Source organism: Acartia tonsa, chromosome 6 (assembly GCF_053477335.1).
Source record: "Acartia tonsa isolate MP-2025a chromosome 6, ASM5347733v1, whole genome shotgun sequence".
NCBI lineage: Eukaryota > Metazoa > Arthropoda > Copepoda > Calanoida > Acartiidae > Acartia > Acartia tonsa.
Genome location: NC_137265.1, coordinates 36,624,711 through 36,644,115, shown reverse-complemented (window position 1 = coordinate 36,644,115; position 19,405 = coordinate 36,624,711). Strand labels below are relative to the sequence as shown.

The 19,405-nt window shown below is 35.2% G+C and overlaps 1 protein-coding gene across 1 annotated transcript; it reads right to left on the bottom strand.

Annotated features, from left to right (window-relative positions):
- Window positions 1-721: 721 nt before the first annotated feature.
- LOC145322570 (serine/threonine-protein kinase VRK1-like) lies at window positions 722-18,509 on the bottom strand. The gene is made up of 15 exons (XM_080164683.1): window positions 18,419-18,509; window positions 17,500-17,618; window positions 16,183-16,249; window positions 15,695-15,813; window positions 15,061-15,199; window positions 14,747-14,830; window positions 14,134-14,218; window positions 4,495-4,588; window positions 3,912-4,029; window positions 3,559-3,668; window positions 2,979-3,145; window positions 2,278-2,540; window positions 1,917-2,019; window positions 1,372-1,430; window positions 722-873 (listed from the first exon to the last, which is right to left on the bottom strand). Exons 1-15 carry the CDS (start codon window positions 18,488-18,490, stop codon window positions 832-834), a joined length of 1,641 nt encoding a protein of 546 aa, XP_080020809.1. The 5' UTR covers window positions 18,491-18,509; the 3' UTR covers window positions 722-831.
- Window positions 18,510-19,405: the final 896 nt, after the last annotated feature.

The following is a 19,405-nucleotide window of genomic DNA, read 5'->3' as shown; positions in this document are numbered from 1 at the left end:
GTAGAAGAATGAATATTGCTCGAACTTAAAATAACTACTCTTAAGTCAAGTTTTAAGTCCGATGGGACATTTTATCACGTAGCTCCTTGACTATAAGAAGCACAGGAATTGTTTTTATAATCCAAAAATAGAGTTCATAGCGGTTCTAACGGTATGCATACAATTTTTCTACTATTAACAGAAGCCGCGCAATTTTAATTTTAAGATGGTCCGCATTTTTTTGGCACACCCTTTACAATACGCAATGTTAGAAATATCAATATTTACCTTTCATTTTCCGTATCAGATAATCTCGATTTTAGCTTTACATGATTAGAGGATGATTTAAGCCCAATTATTTTTTTATTCTCTTAGGATGGTTTTAGCCAAGTTCCTTCCCCCTTCATCCCCTTTTTAATACAGAACAACTAAATAAAAAAGAATCAGTCGCTATTAATAAAAAAAGAATAAATGATTCGTCGCACAAATAAACAGTGATCCACTCAAAAAACTCACTAAACAGGCGGTCAACACTTGACAAAAATAAATTAACAACAATTTAGAGTTTCTCGTCATTAATCTTCATGTTAATAGGTACTTTAAAAGAAATCACATTTAGCTTTTGGATCGTTGAAAAACTAAAAATATATAATTTTGAAATATAACTTTAATTTACTAATACTCTGTATGTTCGTACAAAAATATATAAAAATGGCACTAAAAGTAATAAGATCGTTTAAAAAAAAATACTTTAGCTTAACAAAAAGGCACTTTAAAGGTCGGATATTTAAAAAATCTTGTCGGTAAAAAAAACTATTTTCAGAAGCGGATCTTTTCTTCAACTTGTTTTGTTCACTTCTTGCGCTTTCTAGCCGCTGCTTTTTCCTCCTCTTTCTAAAATATAAATAATCTCATTACAATTGGCCCATAACGCGCCGTTCATCATATAATATATTGTTTTCCCTAATCTCTACTTTTTTTTCATTTCAAATTTTATTAATTTATATTTTCTACTATCAGGATTGGTCCGTAAGCCCATCTGTAGATCATATTGTTAATTAGTCATGTTCGAATTGATTTTAAAAAATAAAGTTATTGGTGGAAAATATTGGGTAAAGCTGGTTTGTATAACGAATAAGATATCAAGCATGTTTAAATAAAATCTCCTGAGAATTGAAAAATCATTAGATTACCCTCCTCAAAACTTTAAAACTCCTTATTTTATCCCCCTCAAAATAAAAAGCTACTGAGGCCCAATTCAAAGATAAATGGAGAACCATTGTGCGTGGCCTATGCTCTGGAAAGAAGAGATAAATGGCGATGATGATGAAAATAAAAAGCTTGGACGTCCCTAGTCCCCTCCCTAAACTAAAACTAATTTGATCTAAGTACCTCTTTTTTCCTTCTGATAACTTCAAGCATAGCAGGAGTCATATTGGCTGTGGAATCATCTGAAATATATTTTCATGCGATGAAAAGTGATAATTTTTCATAAACTTTCCTTTTATGATTATCATCTTCTATAAAGTAAGTTGTGTATGTTTAAAACCATTTAACGATTTTCAGGAACTTTTAGTAATGATCAAGGAAGTGTTATCGGATTGGGGTGGGTGCATCAAAAGCCAACCCCCCTCCAAATAAATTCTCAAGTTCCTTTATGTTGCTTTAAAAATAGTTTAGTTCAATTCTGATCTCACTTTTTTTTCATCGAGGTTTTAATTAATTTTCCAGCAGGTATGGTACATCCTATACTGAAAAATCATGTATAGCATCGTATTATAGACAATTTTCCACGAAAATTTAAATAAAACAAAAAATACCAGTTTTGTTAGGCCGGTCCCTCGGGGATAACAAAGCAGGTGTTAATCTTATAAGTTTTCTTCTTAATAAGCTGTCTATAATACGATGCGATAAATAACTATTAAATAGGTTGGTACCTTGTTCTTTTGTCTTTTGGTCTGGTGATTCTTTAGCTTTTCTCTTTGTACTAGCAGTTGTAGGGACTGCTTTGGGTTCTTTGGCAGCTTTTTTCTTCACAACCTTTCCATGGGGTTAAAGAAATGCAAATTAGACCATATATTGTAGTTAATGATTTATTTATTTAAAAAGTTTAAAATCTTTTACATTGGATTTTAAAAATTTCGAGCCGGAGCCGTTATTTTCATAGTCGGCTCCGCAGAGCCGCACCAAAATCAAACGGCTCCGCAACGCTGCTGATGGGGGTTCTAGGCTTGCTATATTTTTAAAATTATTACTGAAAATTATTTGGTATATTTCCATATTGTCTTTAGCCCTGACCTTAACACCATTAGCTTTAGCTGGCTCATTCTCGTTGTTATCCCCATTCACTACACCATTCACATCACCATTACAATGTTTAGCCCTCCTCACAAATCCCGGACTGGTCTGGCAACCTGTGTCTTTGTACTTTGTCACGGGCTTCACCTTGCTGGTGGAGCCAGGTGTTCGTCTGGCGCTCATGGGGGAAGCACGAGCACCTGCTGCGTTTTTGGGGGTACCGCGAGCCCCCACCGCAAGTGCTGCTGCTCGGCGAGGCGTACCTTAACAGAATTTATATTCAACTTATATGTACAACAACAATGGATTTACTATTACACCAGACTTCCATGTTCTCTAATAAAGTGAAAATCGCAGCGGAATAATATAAAGATACCCTCCATCCATCCCCTTTACCCCATCCCCTGCTCTTCTATTGGATGAACGAACTATTCAATAACTGACGTCCATGTTAGCAACCTAAATTGACGACAATTTTTGCCCAGTCATAATATCCATACATATTCGCTATCCATTACATCAGCAAATAAAAGTATTGACACTGTATGTAGTTCAAGGGGAATAACACATTTCTGAGCCGATTGTGTCATACTTTGGCTATAGGTATTATAATGTTTTTTGGGGGGGAAGTGAAATACCTGCAATCATATTACATATACCTATGAATGTTTTTTTTTAACCTAATATAAACGTTTTCTCACCATTTCTTGCTTGTTTAGAAGGGGGTGTGGCGGCAAAGATGTCCTCCCCATCACTGTCCTCATCAATATCAATCTCCTCGTCAGCTGATTCAACAGCTGATTTCGCGGGCTTTTTGGTTCTTTTGGCGGGCTGTTTCGCAGGAGATGCTTTCGCAAGAGAATTTTTCCTAAAAAACAATGTTTTTTTTTAATTGTTTTTTTTTACAGTATAGAGCAACATGGATCTAAATTGATATACTTCCAAATGATAAACAAATTACCCCTTCTGTAGATTAAAATTAGTTGTTGAAATGTTTGAACACATAACTTAATAAAACCAATCAATATTCACTAGGTAAAGTCCACAACGAATAAGAAAACAGCCCATTGTCACCTCTCTCGCTATGCTAGCGCAAAGTATGTGCACATTTTTATCAACCAACTTAATGGTGATTTTGCTGCAGACAATCTTAATCAGAATGCAGCCAATTACAAAAACTTAAATGCAAATTTTTTTTCATCGTGGTTTGCCTGCAGAAAAGAAGCGGACGAGATACAATTGTAATGCCATCTTGTTGAGTGATATAAAAGAATATTTTACCTGGATTTTGGAGTCTTTGGTTTAGCAGGTTGGACAACAATAACCTTTCCACCTGTGGATTTCCAAGAGGATTTAAATAAATCTCTGCAGTAATCATAGTTCGGAGCTTCCTGAAAATAAAGAAGATATGTTGGAAAAAGTCTCCTTTACCAAACCAAAGTTTTATAAATAATTCCATATTCAAAACCAAAAATACTTTGATACGCCCGTTGGTTATTGAATTGTTTAGTTTATCAATAGGTAGGTATTTATTAAATTGTGCAAACTTTAAGCTTTTTGTGATGATTTCAAGTATCCTTAATACATTGATTACGAGATGTTTACAATATTCACAGTCCCCTTTTGATCCTTACCTCAAATTGAAGGTTGTTGACATACTGGAAAAACTTTTGCATTGGTTTAGGAAGAACCTGTACACTTTCAGGTATGTTGGACATAAACCTCTTCTTCTCAGCCTCTACTTTCAGTGGACTAAAAATATGTTTTAATTTTTTCACAGGGATCTAACGGGATAAGACAATGGCCGATAAATTGATGTATTTCCACAATGATGATACGCAAAATCACCCATTCTGTAGATTTGAATGAATGGTTGCATCGTTTGAACACTCAACTTAATGATTCAATCAATCAAAATTTACTAAAGTACCCAAAGTTGTCAAGCCAACGAATAAGATATCATAATCACATAATTTTGGGGACTAGTGTAATGAACAGCCCATTGTCCCATATCTCTCTGGGTTTTCTTGTCTGTAGAAAATTGTATTTTAATAATATATTGATATTTAATTTATTACACGGAGAGAAATTCCATTACACCCTTCCCCCAAACCCAGGAAGCATTTAAATTAAAAATACAGAGGAGAGGGGGGAGGGGTGTTAAAGAATCTTTCACCCACCTAGCAACTAACATTTTAACACAATAATGAAACTTACTCTGTTAAAACTTTAGCCCATGGTATTTGTCCAGTAAACCAATGGTACATATTGAAGGCTAAAACTTCCAGGTCACTTCTGCGGGATGTACAACCTAAAACAAATAAAAATATTATTGTTGCTACGCTAATTCAAAAATAAAATTCAAATATATAGGTAGGTAGCAATATACATCAGAATTTGAATTGTAGTAGGTACTTTTATTACCCCTAATCATATAAATTATAAAAACTTTACTGTAAAGTAGAATAATATTAGTCCAACTGTTATCGAGACCCATCGCTGCATACGTATATACATGTGATGGCAATCCGTCGAATTTTTGGGCCTGATTCGGATTCCGGATTCTTAAAGAATCCGTCAAAAAAAGTGGCGGATTCCTTGCGTAATTGATTAATTGTAATCTGACAATTAATCAACACCAATGTTTAGGAACCACCTGTAGATGTAGAGAAAGAAATATCTCTAGTACCCAAACTCACTGTGATAAGAAGACTAGATCAAGATCATCCAGCCTTGTCTATCCTAGAGACAAGAAACAGTCTCTTTTAGTTAGAGAGAAGAAAATACTCTCACCCTGTACTTTATCTATCTAAGAGACAAGAAACAGTCTCCTTTTATTTAGAGAGAAGAATTAGAGATTTGACACACTCTCACCCAGTAACCCTTTTTCCTAATATATCTATGTTTGTAATTTTTATATATTCATACCAAAATTCTTGTGTTCATTTATTTCTCTTTATTTACAGAGTTATAACAGGAGGGTTAACACTTGTTATCAATACTGTTGATCTCTATTGTGTTTCAGAGAGTTATGATATGCTGACGGAGTATGCCTGTGTGAAGGACCAATCACAAAGGTAATTTCCGTCTCTTTCAATGGTACCAGAGCAAAGAACAAAGCTTTGTTAACGTTGACATAAGCTATCTAAACTCTCTAAAAAGTGAATAAATCAAAAATGAGAAGGAGAAGTGGCAAGAAGGGCCAGTGAATAACGGCAATCCGTTAATCTAGAAGGTTACCCGTGCAAGTGAAAATGGTTACCCATACAAAAGAGAGCTAAAAACAATATAAGTGAAAAACAGCTAACTGTGAAAGTGAAAACGGTCATCCGTAAAAGTGAAATATAACCCTTGACAGGGTTAAGCGGTCATCTGCATAAGTGAATAAAAGGAAGAAAAACCTTATCAAGTGAAAAGCAGACATCTGCAAAGACAAAAATGTCAATTCTTAAACCCATAGTTAACCCTCCTGATCTCGAAGAATGTCAGTCGTATACAGAATTCAAGAGACGTACAAGCATGGAGTGGAATGACACATGTCGAAAAGAAAATACAAGGTGGAGTTATTGCATACAACTTATCCAACAACTCCAAATTTGGACATGACCTTAAAGACTATGTCTATGCCGAATATGAACCTTCAACATTAAATAATCATGAAGCTGGGCTCGATAAAGTTCTCAAAGTGCTTGACAAATACCTTGAGAAAGCTGGTCTCTCTAAAGCAGCTGATACATGGGACAAGTTCCTGGATATCAAATGCAAACCAGACCAGCCAATTAAACAATACATACCGCAGTTTGAAAAAGTCTGTCAAGGTTATACAGAACACATAGGTGCTCTAACAGAGCTTGGCAAAGCAATACATCTGCTAAGGACAGCCAACATATCTGAAACGCAGTATGAATTGATACTTGCAGTAAACAACAAATCAGATGACCTTACAGGAATCTACAAGAACATAAAAGATTCAATAATGGTACACCTATCAGACAGACTTAGTGAACTTCAAGGGAACTCATCGAAAGAAGTTAGGCAAGAACAAGCCTTTCTTACAGACAGACTGTCAAATGAAGAGCTTGAAGAGCAAATTGCTGATGATGTATATGCTGCAAGCTTCTACCAAAAGCAAGCATGGAAGAAGAAACAAATGCTTCAACAAAACCAAAACAGACAACAATACAGTAGAGGAACAAATAGACCCTTCAGAGGGAGTAGCTCAAACCAAGGAACATCAACCACAAGACCACAGCAACAACAACAAACAACAATGAGCAGACAAAACCAATCGAGACCTGTCCAAGGACAACAAGATAGGAGATGCAATTTTTGCAGATCTAAGACACACTTCATTAAAGACTGTATCCCATACAAGAAAATGAAAGCCCAATACCTGAACAATAGAAGATTTGCTGGATACCAAGTCAATTACACAACAGAAGAACAGGAAGAACAACCTGATCAAAATGAAGAGAATGACAATCAATTGGATGATCTTAGCTTAAATGGCCTGGATATCCAAGACAATGACTGGCAATCAACAGAGTCTCAGGGTGATCAAAGATACATGGATCAACCAGGAAGCATCTGCCTGTCCGACAACATCAAAGGACCAGAACTTAGCAGATTTACAAATGAAGCTCTGAACTGTGCAGCGTTAGACACCTGCTGCTCACAGACAGTAGCAGGATATCAATGGCTTCAGTATTACCTACGATCCCTCCCTAAAGACCTCAGAGAGGCGGCAATAGGTCCTCAGGAAACCGATAAGCAATTTAGATTTGGCAACAATCAATTACTTACATCAAAAGAAAAATGGGAACTGCCAGTATTCCTAGGAGACAGACAAACCTTTATCACAGTATACATCATACCATCTGACATTCCTATGCTTATGTCAAAATCCGATCTACAGGCCAATGATGCAATTCTATACATGAAAGAGGACAAAGCAAAAATAAATGGAAAAATGGTAGACCTCAGCACAACCACTGCCGGACATTACATTGTCAATCTGCTCGAAGACAAGGAAATGCATGACATCTTCATAACAGAAGATATGTTTGATGAAATTTTTGCCGTAGTTGATTTAAAATCAGCAGATGAAGCGACTCAACTGAAAACTTTGAGAAAACTTCATGCCCAATTTGGTCATAGACCCAAACAAGCATTTATTGATCTGCTAAAACATGCCAATGCATGGATGCCATCTTTCAGCAAAATGCTCGACAAGATCATAGATCCATGTGAAGGCTGCATCATGCGACGCAGACATCCAGAAAAACCATCAGTTGCCATGCCTATGGCAAAAGATGTAAATGATGTTATAGCTATGGACCTTAAAAAGCTTAAAAATGGAAAACACATTCTCTACATAATAGACATGTTCTCTCGGTTCACCATGGCAAAAATTGTGAACACCAAAAAGCCAGGTGAAATAATCAATGGGCTGATGGATAAATGGATTAGCGTATTTGGCATCCCAGGCAAGATACTAACGGACAATGGGGGAGAATTCTGCAATGAGGAGATGCTCCTCCTTGCTAACAAGTTCAACATAGAACACAACACCACTGGAGCGGAGTCCCCCTGGGAAAATGGAACATGCGAAAAGAACCACGGAACTTGTGACAATATTTATGAAGCACTTGAGGAAGACAACCCTAAAGTACCACAAGAAACTCTACTGAATTGGGCACTGGTGGCTAAGAACTCCTTGTTAATGGTCCAAGGATTCAGCCCTTACCAGTTAGTGTTTGGTAAAAACCCAAAACTACCAAATATCATCACAGACCCACTCCCAACATGGGATGACGAAGGCATATCAGGGGCATTACTCAACCACCTTAAAGCAATGAAAGCAGCGCAACAAGAGTTTATAAAACAGGAAAGCTCCTTGAAACTCAAGAAAGCCCTAGAAACTAAGGTAAGAACAAACAACACAACCTACAAACATGGAGACAGAGTCTACTTTAAAAGAGCTAACTACAAAAAATGGTTTTCTGGCAAAGTTGTATTCCAAGATGGCAAACTCATAATGGTCAGCTGTGGCAACTTCTTCTACAAATGCAGTGCAAACAGAGTCATCAAAGCTAACTCTGAACTAGCAAACAAGGACTCCGAAACTCAGGAAGAAAACCCTGCAGAACCAGCAGCTCAAACAACACCAACTCAGGAATTGACTGCTCCACAACACAACCAACCTGAAGAAACAAGGGATCCACCAGAAAAAGAAAACCCAATGAATACAACAACAACCTCTCTGACAGCCCAAGTGCCACACAATGACACAACGAGGAACACCCCACAAGTAGACAACGATAACAACAGTGAAATTTCAATGCAACCCCTACACAGGTCAGTCAATGGGAACGAAAATACCCCAATGAACAACACTGCCAACACCTTAAATGATGAAACGTCTATCAATGAAACAACAGACAAAAAGGCCACTAATAAACAAAAGAGGAAAAATCTTGATACTACCACACCAAACACCTACATTCCACCAAAACTACACAAAGGTGATCTGGTAGAATGCAAACTAGATGGTGTATGGAAACCGGGTCAAGTACACACTCTCGGAGGAAAAGTAGGCAAAACTAATCAACATTGGTACAACATTACTTTTCCACACCTAAAAGACACAGTAGGAGTAAACACAGAAATAGTTGAAACAAAAAGAACTACAGAAGAAAACATCCTTGCATTGTGGGTGCACGAAGAAATTTTTGCAACAATTGCAACACCTGATTGTAAAAATTCAGATGAAGGAAAGAAAGCAATGAAAGAAGAACTTGAAAAGCTCAAAAACTTTGGCACATACACTGAGATACCAGACTGTTGCCAAGAAGCAATCACCACAACTTGGGTACTTACCAAGAAAGGCAATCAAGTCAGAGCAAGACTTACAGCAAGGGGTTACGAAGAAGAAAGTAATGTAAGATCTGACTCACCCACAGTACAGTCTACATCACTAAGATTTCTGTTAATGACAGCAGCTCTCAACAATTGGAATGTCTGTTGTACAGACATTAAAAGTGCATTCCTCCAAGGAAAAATGCTTGACAGAAAGCTCCTAAAGAAGCAGACGCCAAAGGAAAATTATGGCTCCTAAACAAATGTCTTTATGGGCTGACTGATGCTTCCAGACAATGGTATGAAGAAGTAGACACCAAATTTGAAGACCAGGGACTCACCAGCTCATGGCAAGATTCTGCACTATACCTCTACAAAGAGAATGATGAGCTCAAAGGCATGATAGCTGTACATGTAGACGACTTTCTACATGCAGGAGACGAGGAGTTAGAAAGAACAATCATACCCAGAATACTTGAAAACCTAGTAGTAGGCAAAACTGAAGTAAATAATTTCACTTACACAGGATTCCACATAGAGCAGCAAGAAAATGGAATCAAACTTGACCAGCACGATTACCTAAAGTCAATAGAGCTGCCCACCTTAGATGCAAAAAGAATGAAAGAAACATCTAGTCCTCTTGAACCAGAAGAAACAACTATATTACGACAAATTATGGGCAAGGTAAACTGGGTCATAAGAGCCACAAGGCCAGATATGGCCTATGACATGGTACATATCAGCTCAAAATTCCATAACGGCTCAATTGAAGACATCAAACAAGCCTCAAAGGCCATGTCTAATATGCAAAGAAACAAAGCATACATCAATATCCCCAACCTAGAGGATGCAAACAACATTGAACTCTGGTGCTTCTCAGATGCAAGTCATGGAAATATCAATGACCGGCAAGAATCAGTCATTGCATACATAATCTTTGCTGCCAACACAGACACAAAACTGGCAGCACCAATTGCCTGGAAAGCAGGAAAACCAAAAAGGACCTGCTTATCTACCCTAGAAGCTGAAACACTTGCAATGGAAAGCACAAATAGTAGTGTCAAATGAACCAATCTGGGATCACTTAACTTGTTCATCAACACTCAACCCTTAAATCACCTCCTTCCCCTTGCCTCAAAAATTGGGACAAAAACTACACAGACGTAAATGCCCACAGCCTCTAAAAATCGTTTTTTTTTCTAAAAGAACTAAAAGGCACAAAGAAACACAAGTACCTTATAGTATAAAAATCGATTCAGTTGTCCTTTTATCAAAAATTCAAACACTACAACTGTTTTCAACACATTATTAAACATTATTCAGAAGGGATTATTTATCCACAACAAGAATTGGTCCAACTAAAAAATGCGCGGCATACGCGCGAGGACATTTCCTTCTCAACAAAAATCTCCCCAATCATGACAAGTGCAAAAATAAGTGAAATATGACATTTTTAAGGAATAAAGAACCACATTCCACTAAATAAAACCCTATTTTTCAGCCTTAATGAAACAGTAACCGTTTTAACCAGATTTAAAGCAATTTCAAACGTAATAATGGTATTGATTTTCCCTACATAGGAAAAATCGTCCCACTGAAAAAGCATACCGCACCAAACCAAATTGCACAATGGTTAAATAGAAGAGGGAAAGACTACAGTAAAGTGAATTACAAAAATTGACGTTTTTACAAAATAAATTACCTATTATGTTTATTATTTTCCTGCAAAGTGAACATAGTAAAAAGTACCTAACATGTGGATAATTTTATTATGAAGTGAGTAAATCAAAGTAAAAATCTACTAATTAAAATTTTCTTGTTTTTAAATAACATGCCAATTATTATGATAAAAGTGAAAATAGTATGTTTTTTTATTTTAGTGTTAAATAAATATTTTCATCAATTAGTTAAAGAATTTACCACCACCCTTTGTGGTTATTCAAAAAAAAAAAAAAGGGGAAATTACATGTTTTGTTCTTTTTCAGACCCACAAAACAACTAACCATGTCTGATAGTGATATTGTCATGGAATGGCAAGATGAGCTTGATGATATAAGTGACACTGTCTTTGAAGAGGAAGAAAAGCCCTCTAAGAAAAGTGATAAAACACCCATGGAAAGAAAAGAAGTTAAAGATGACAATACCTCTAAAAGAAAGAAAGTATCTTTTGAGGATATTGAAAATCAATCAAAACGATCCCGCAGCTCCTCACTGGAACAAGTGGACACAACTGCAAGACAAAGCAGGTCCATGCACAAAAGAGCAACCTCCCCTGAAAAGCATAAGAATACTAAGGGAGGAACAAACCAAGAGGAAAACTCGAGTTCAAGACGAAACATTTGATATAGATCTAACTCTAGACAAAGATTGAACTCCAAGCATAGATCTGAATCAAGACAAAGATCTGGCTCTAGGCAAAGATCTGACTCAAGACAAAGATCTAAGTCAAGACAAAGATCAAACTCCAGACAAAGAGCCAATTCTGGACATAGGGCCACTGGCCAGAGATCTTCAAGAGAATATCAACCCAATAGCTCAACCAAAAGCCACTATACAACAAATGAGCATCAAAATAATGAAAACAGAGCAGATTGGGACTGTCTAGCCTTAGAAAAGATAAACTTCAAAAATGAAGAACACATAGCATTTGTTGATTTTCCATTGAACCAACAACAAATCCTCAAGGCAAAGAACAAACATGGAGGAATAATATTTGAAGAATGCCACAAAGACACGATAACACAAATTGCAAACAAAGTGATTGACTGTATAAACACCCAAAAACATGCTGATAAAAGAACATACATATCAGCCACTATTTTCAACAAGAATTTCGAGCAAACAGGAACAGATGGAGTGAAAGCAATAGCCAAGAAAATTTCAGGCTATGTTCCAATGGACAAACATGGAGCATCAAAAATCCGCTTGGCATTTGGGACTATTACCTATGCACCAGCAATTAAACACAGGTGGCCGGAAATCCAAGAAGCTAACTTTTTTCTAAAACAGCTTACTCATACCCTAGGCTGCGCCCCTCTGAACACACACAAATGGACAACAAAACCTCACATATTCAACACCAGAAGGACAGAGGTAATGGGCAAATGCTTTACTGAATATGTCAATAAGCAAAATTTAGGAAGATCCCTAAATATGTTTGGTGCAGAAAAAGTAACCAAAGGTATCGTGATGCATCACTGTAGTGGAGTCCGTGAAATCACAGGGCAGCATTTCAACATGGAGCAAGCACCAGTCAATCTAAACATCTCTGCTGGACATAAACTGCCTGATGTAGACTCCAGTGACAAAGAGCTGGTTGCAAAGAAAAGGTGGCTATATCACCACATGGGAGAAATGGAAGGAAAAGTCAGACTGGCTAACAACATCCAAAGAGACCATGATGCATTCAGACAAAAAGTTAGACTGGCCATAGAGGATGTTCTCCAGGAACAGCTGAACAGACAAGGACTATTTGATAATGAAACAGCTGATGAAACCCACAATTCCAAGGAAGAATCACCTAACCTTACAAATCATGAAGCTATCATATCAGATCTGCAAAAACAAGTCACAAAACTTGAAAATTTGTGTGCTAAACATGAATCTGATAGAAGTGAACTTGAAGAGGTTTATCTTGAAGATGCGCAAAGATTTGACAAATGCATCAAAGAAAATGCTAATCTAAGAGTTCAACTCAATGAAAAAGAAGAAGAAGCTGAGAAATTGGGAAAGAAAGTCAAAAAATACAAACAAGAAAATGCTGACCTAAGGAAACAACTAAAAGATAAAGAAGAAGAAGAACAACCTGCTTCAAATAGTAAAGACAAAGCAAAAATTGAAAGATTAGAAAACAAGGTTTTTAAGCTCCAAAAAGATCTTAGAGAAGAGCAAGATGAATTTGAACTAGAAAGAGAAGAATACAGAGAAGAAATCAAAACATTGAAGGATCAAGTCAAAAGAATAAAGAGAAGCCTAGAAATTGTGGAAAACATCAATGATGCTCTTGAGAAACAGCTGAAATAAAAAAAATAAATAAATAAATAAAAAAAAAAAAAATAATAAAAAAAAGTATAACCAATAATTGATTAATTGTAATCTGACAATTAATCAACACCAATGTTTAGGAACCACCTGTAGATGTAGAGAAAGAAATATCTCTAGTACCCAAACTCACTGTGATAAGAAGACTAGATCAAGATCATCCAGCCTTGTCTATCCTAGAGACAAGAAACAGTCTCTTTTAGTTAGAGAGAAGAAAATACTCTCACCCTGTACTTTATCTATCTAAGAGACAAGAAACAGTCTCCTTTTATTTAGAGAGAAGAAAACACTCTCACCCTGTAAACATTTTAGTATATACTTATCTTAGAAACAAGCAACAGTTTCACAATCATTAGAGAGTTGACACACTCTCACCCAGTAACCCTTTTTCCTAATATATCTATGTTTTTATTTTTTATATATTCATACCAAAATTCTTGTGTTCATTTATTTCTCTTTATTTACAGAGTTATAACAGGAGGGTTAACACTTGTTATCAATACTGTTGATCTCTATTGTGTTTCAGAGAGTTACGATATGCTGACGGAGTATGCCCGTGTGAAGGACCAATCACAAAGGTAATTTCCGTCTCTTTCATTGCGGATTCCAGATTCTAGCAATATTTTAAAAGGATTTTAAAATTTTGGAAAAAAATTAAGTGCTACATATGTCCTAAAAATCAATGTTCTTGGTGTTCTCTATAATTCACTTCCGAGAATCAAACCAGATTTTAAAAGATATTATATATAATGATGAAAATCTTTGCCTTCAAAGAGGAGGAGTTGAAAGAAAAAACTCAAGACGCTAATTTTAGCCTACCAAATAAGAATCCGGAATCCGTTATTAAAAAACGGATTCCGGATCCGGATTCCAATATTGGCGAAAAATTGGGCGGATTCCGGATCCGGATTGCCAACCCTAATACATAATGTTACTTTTAAATGAGGATCAACTTACCAATATGAGCGTCTCTGGACAGGTATTCAATAGTTCCATCATGAGCTTTCCTTGGATCTGCTTTATACTCCTTGTGACCATCAGGCTAAAAAATATAAAAATTGTCTTTGACCTTCAAAAAAAACTATCAATTTAAGAATCGATTTATGTAAACATTTGGTAATGAAAAACATTTGACCCCAACTTTCAGAATTATTATTTAGACAAAACAAAAGTGTAATATGTCTGCAAAAAAAATTAAGAATAACAAGAAAAGTGTAAATTTTGGTTAGGTCAGGTTATGTTAATATTGGGTACAAGCTAGCCTTGCCAATCGCTGCGCTGGGGTTATACATAGGAAAAAAAATAACTCCCTTATTTTCAATTTAGTTAAAAAATTAAGGTAAAAAGGGAGGTGGGGGATTCAATGCTGCGCTGGGGTTTGTGCATAGAAAAAAACTTACTCCACCATTTTCAATTTAGTTAAAATTTAAGGTGGAAAGGGAGAAGTAAGGGGGAATTCAATGCTCGATAGGCACTTTAAGGAAAAGCAACGAAAGAGTTTGGTATAAGTTTCACACCCTACTTTTAATATGGTCACCAGAAAAGTAAAAAAAATGCTTTCATAATTTACCTTGATATATTTAACACAGAGGCCAAAATCTACCAAAAACAGATTTGTACTGTCTTTACCCAGTCCAAACAACAAGTTAGCTGCCTGAAAAAATACAAGTGGGTTTGTAAACGACTACAGATACTAATATATATTTTTGAAGTATGGGCAGTTTGGTATGGCTTATGAAGTTTCTAAGCTTTCTGAATTTTTACATGAATTAGCATGCAAAGTTTGAAATTAATAGGACAATTCTAACAAGCATAAATCATCTTCCTAGTTATATTTTACGGATGGATGGTCCATAAAGCTTCGAAAAATATTATAAATCTAACCTTGACGTCATTATGAGTATATCCTTTAGAATGTATGTATTCAAGAGTATTTATAATTTGAATGGCAGCTGTCCCAATTGTGTCTTCAGAGAGGGGATTCTTCCCGTGCATAAAGTTTTTATCAAGATCTGTACCAAACCTGAATTATTTATAATAGTAATTTTTAGTTATCTAAAATCAAACTTTTCCTCCAATCAATAATAATATTAGGTAGGGGATCTATTTAAGAAATCCCGTAAAACAAACTATTCAGTAGTATATTAGAATTTTGGAAAGCTACAAATTCATACATTTTACATAGCGTCCAATAAAAAAGGTATTTGAAAGTTCAATTGGAATACATTACCGCTAGGCTGTTATATTTTCTTTTATCCATTTATCGAAATCAAACACTTTTTGGAGCAACCATACAAGTTATGTCTTGATTTCAACTTATATCCATATTCCTTTTTTTAGGAAGCAGCTATCTTAACATGCATTTTTGGTGTTCTGGGATGTTTCTAGATGAACTAAACAACTTTACGAGATCTTTTAGTAGATTCCTCCTCATTGTTTTTATGCCTAATACTCTAAAATTGCATGCTGTTATTGTTCAAACAAAGTAAATAATAATATATATAATATCTGGAGCTACCTGTCAATAACAAGAAATCTGTATGTATCTTCTTTGTGTTTATAGCTGCCCTGTCCTCGCATTAGCGGCATGTTCACTTGACCGCCAGTCCAGCCCTTCATCTGATCAGCTGTTCCTACCTGACATAAAAACAACTTGTTAAAACAGTTAATATTAGCTATTTTATAAATTAGATGTTCGTCAGTTATAAGAGGCACGTTCACTTGTCCGCCATTCCAGCCCTTCATCTGATCAGCTGTTCCTACCTGACACAAAAAAAAATAGCTTTTATATTGGTTAATAATAGAAACTTGCTATTCTATAAAATGGATGTTCCGTTAGTTATTAGAGGCATATCATCTGATCAGCTGTTCCTACCTGAAACAGAGGTTAAATAAGGTTATAGAAGCCTTGCAAAACATATTTAAACAATAGAAATTTTTAGATCAAATCATACAAAGTAAAGTAGTTTACCTACAGAAAATGTGAGTTGTAAAAAAAAGATGTACCTGAATGTAAAAATGCATTTCAACAAACAGAGGCCCGTTTTCTTTGGGTTCGATCTTTACTACGTATCTGAAAAATGGATATATTTATAATGTAGTTAATCTAATTAGCAAGTTAGAAACAATTATATCCAGTAGGATTTCGAAACCGATTAATGTCCACTGGATTAAAAAAGGATTTGAGCCATACTGAAAAATGAGGCATGGTATAATAAATAACCAGGAGAACTTTTAGTACACGCATTACAAATCATTTAAATTGTCCGTATTTCATTTTTTCCATGTCTTTCGTTAAAACTAAAGATAAGAGGGGGGGGGGGGGGGGGAGTTTTGACACATTTACGTAAAGAGTGAGTATAGGCTTTATCTTTGGACTGAGAGGATAGGTTATTAGGGATAAAATCATTCCTTTATGATATATTTTCGGTTTCCCAAGTTTCAGATTTTTTTGAGTAGGCATCCGTGTTTAGGAACTGCATGCCTTTAGGTTCAGGAGCTGCAGGCCTCCAATTGCTCTAGTCCGGTAAAAATAAAAAATAATATTTATAAAAAAAATTTTTGTGGAGTTAGAAGACATTTTATATAACAAATTATGCATATTTTTAAATGTTATTTACATATTTGAAAAAAAAGATACATATTTTGTTTAAAAAGTTGACCTCTAACTCTTCAAAAAAAAAAAAAAACTATTTTTACCGGTCCAGAGACCACCTGGAGGCCTGCAGCTCCAGAACTTGGAAGCCTATCCAAAAAATCTTAAAAATTGGGAAAATTCATCATAAAAGAATGATTTTTTTTTATAACCTATTCTCTAGTCCAAAGATAAAGCCTATACTCACTGTTTACGCAAATGTGTCAAAACTTCCCCCACTCTTGATTTTTATTTGGTAAAATAATTTCTACTTCCATTACTAAGTGTGCAAAATTGAGAGTAGGAGGGCCTGTTCAGTGTTCAACCTTTCCTCTCAATTTTCTCAGAAAATACACCCCTTGCAAAACCCCATGCACGTCACTGCCAACATCTCCTTGGACATATTTGAATTTCTTTAACTCCTGATGGCTATATAATCAGAGAGATGGGACTATGGGCTGTTTATTGCACTAGTCTCCAAAGTTTTAAAATAAAGTTTCCTTATACGTTAGCTTAAGAACTTTGAAGACTTAAGTGAATTTTGATTGGTTGGATTATAAAGTTAAGTGCTCAAACGTGTCAACCACTAATTCTACCCTACAGAAGGGGTAATTTAGAGTATCATCATTGGGGATGTAAAACGATTTATCTTATCCCTTTAGATCCCTACTATATAATGTAATACTTACTTGGCATTATCTTTGTTGGGTTTATTATTACCCTCTCCCGCCAAATATATTTCTCCAAAACCACCCATGCCAATAGAGCTGCCGAGGGTCCACTCTTTTTTCATCAGATCTTTCAACATCTTAAAATAACAAGTTAAGATGATTAATAATAAAAAAAATAAGAGTTAATAGGGGACATTAAGTTTTCTAAAGAAGTCCTAAAAATCGATGGCTTAAAAACTTTGGATACCCTTATCTTGGTTGATATCAAACTACCCATGGCTAAACTTTTAAACCAATAATTGTTACCTAGATTTTTTATAAAATTCGATTGAAGGGATAGAAACAAAGTGGCCCTTTCAAAGAAAATAATAAAAAGCAGCTGTAGCCAATAATACAATTTAACTAAAAACAAATTGATAGGAGATATTGCCAACATAATATACACCCCTGATTGCCAAACAGTTTTCTAGTGACTTGGAATTAACAGGGCAATCCATACTGTGGGGCAAATGCGGTAGAATTTCTTTAACACAAATTCAAATTCAATTTTTGAGGTAGGTAATTTTTTCCATAAATTTTCATGTTTTTTGGCCAAATCTAAAGTTCAATATTGACTTTTTAAGAATTAGGCCTGAAAATAAATAAAAGTTTTCTTAAGAAAAGTTTTTCGGAAGAGATTAATTTTGACATAGAAAATTAAACCTCAACTTTGGCTTTAAGGTTCTTCCAGGATAAGGAACCAAAGCGAGTTTCAAATATCTTTTTTTCTAGCCTCAGATATACATGAAAATTGAAAACCCAACAATTTACAGGATTTTCTCTAAATTGGTTACTATAAGAAGTTTTTTTTAGATTTTCTTTTAATTCTAAGTAAAACGAAAAGTATGGTCTGTACAAAATTAGACAAGGAATTTGCCTGTCAGCGACTTTCACTTACCGTGCCCTCATCTAGATGTTCTGGCATTTTATAGCCGGAGGCCGTTTTCTTTGGCCTCTTAGCGGCTGGCATTTTGACCTCTGAAAATACAAAACCTTATTTTAAAAAGCTGCTTTGTTAGGAGTTGAAAATCCCTTAAAATTAAAAGGCGGTTATGTATAAGTACAGATTATAACTTGTTTACTGTTTAGTGGTTCTAAATTCAATTATTGTCCGCTAAATTTTACTCGAAATTGGATATTTCATTTGAAGTAAAACTATTTACAGCAAAATCATGTTTTTAAGTGAACTAAAATGCAGTAAAATAATACAATTTGTCTGAATTATGAAGTTACTTTAAGAATCTTCGTCATTTCTGAAAAATCTAACTAAACGTTAATATCAAAATATAAAGAAAAATGTAGATATAATAATATATATTATCTTAATGTTATACCTTAGATTTACACTAGCAATTTTTACACTAATACATTTTATTATAATATGTTAGGCGTTTTTTGTTACTTACTAAAATCTAAAATTTACATTAATTTTGTATTTAAGGGGGATATGCACTTTATTAAAAAGGGATTTGGGGATATAAAAGCAGGGGTGTATATTCTGCCCAAGATTTATTTTTTTTCCCCTGCTACAAAATTTTTCATTTTTTTTCCCCTCCTAGTTTTTTCTCACCAAGTAGGGGGGAAAATGGAAAAATATTTAAAGAACTCTATATTTTATTTTTTTTATCCCTCCTACCACACATTTTTATAGTTTTTTTTCACCAAGGAGGGGGGGGGGGGGGGGGGGAAATGGAAAAAATGTTTTCAGTTTTCTTAATTTTTACATTTTTTTTCCCCTCCAACCACTTATTTTTTATTTCCCCCCCCCCCCCCCTGAGCAGGGGATCCCATGTAGAAAATACACCCCTGTATAAAAGTTATTCCAAGCCTTGCTGAAAATATGAAAAAGCATATCCGCCTACAAAATAAACAAAAACTTGTAGAA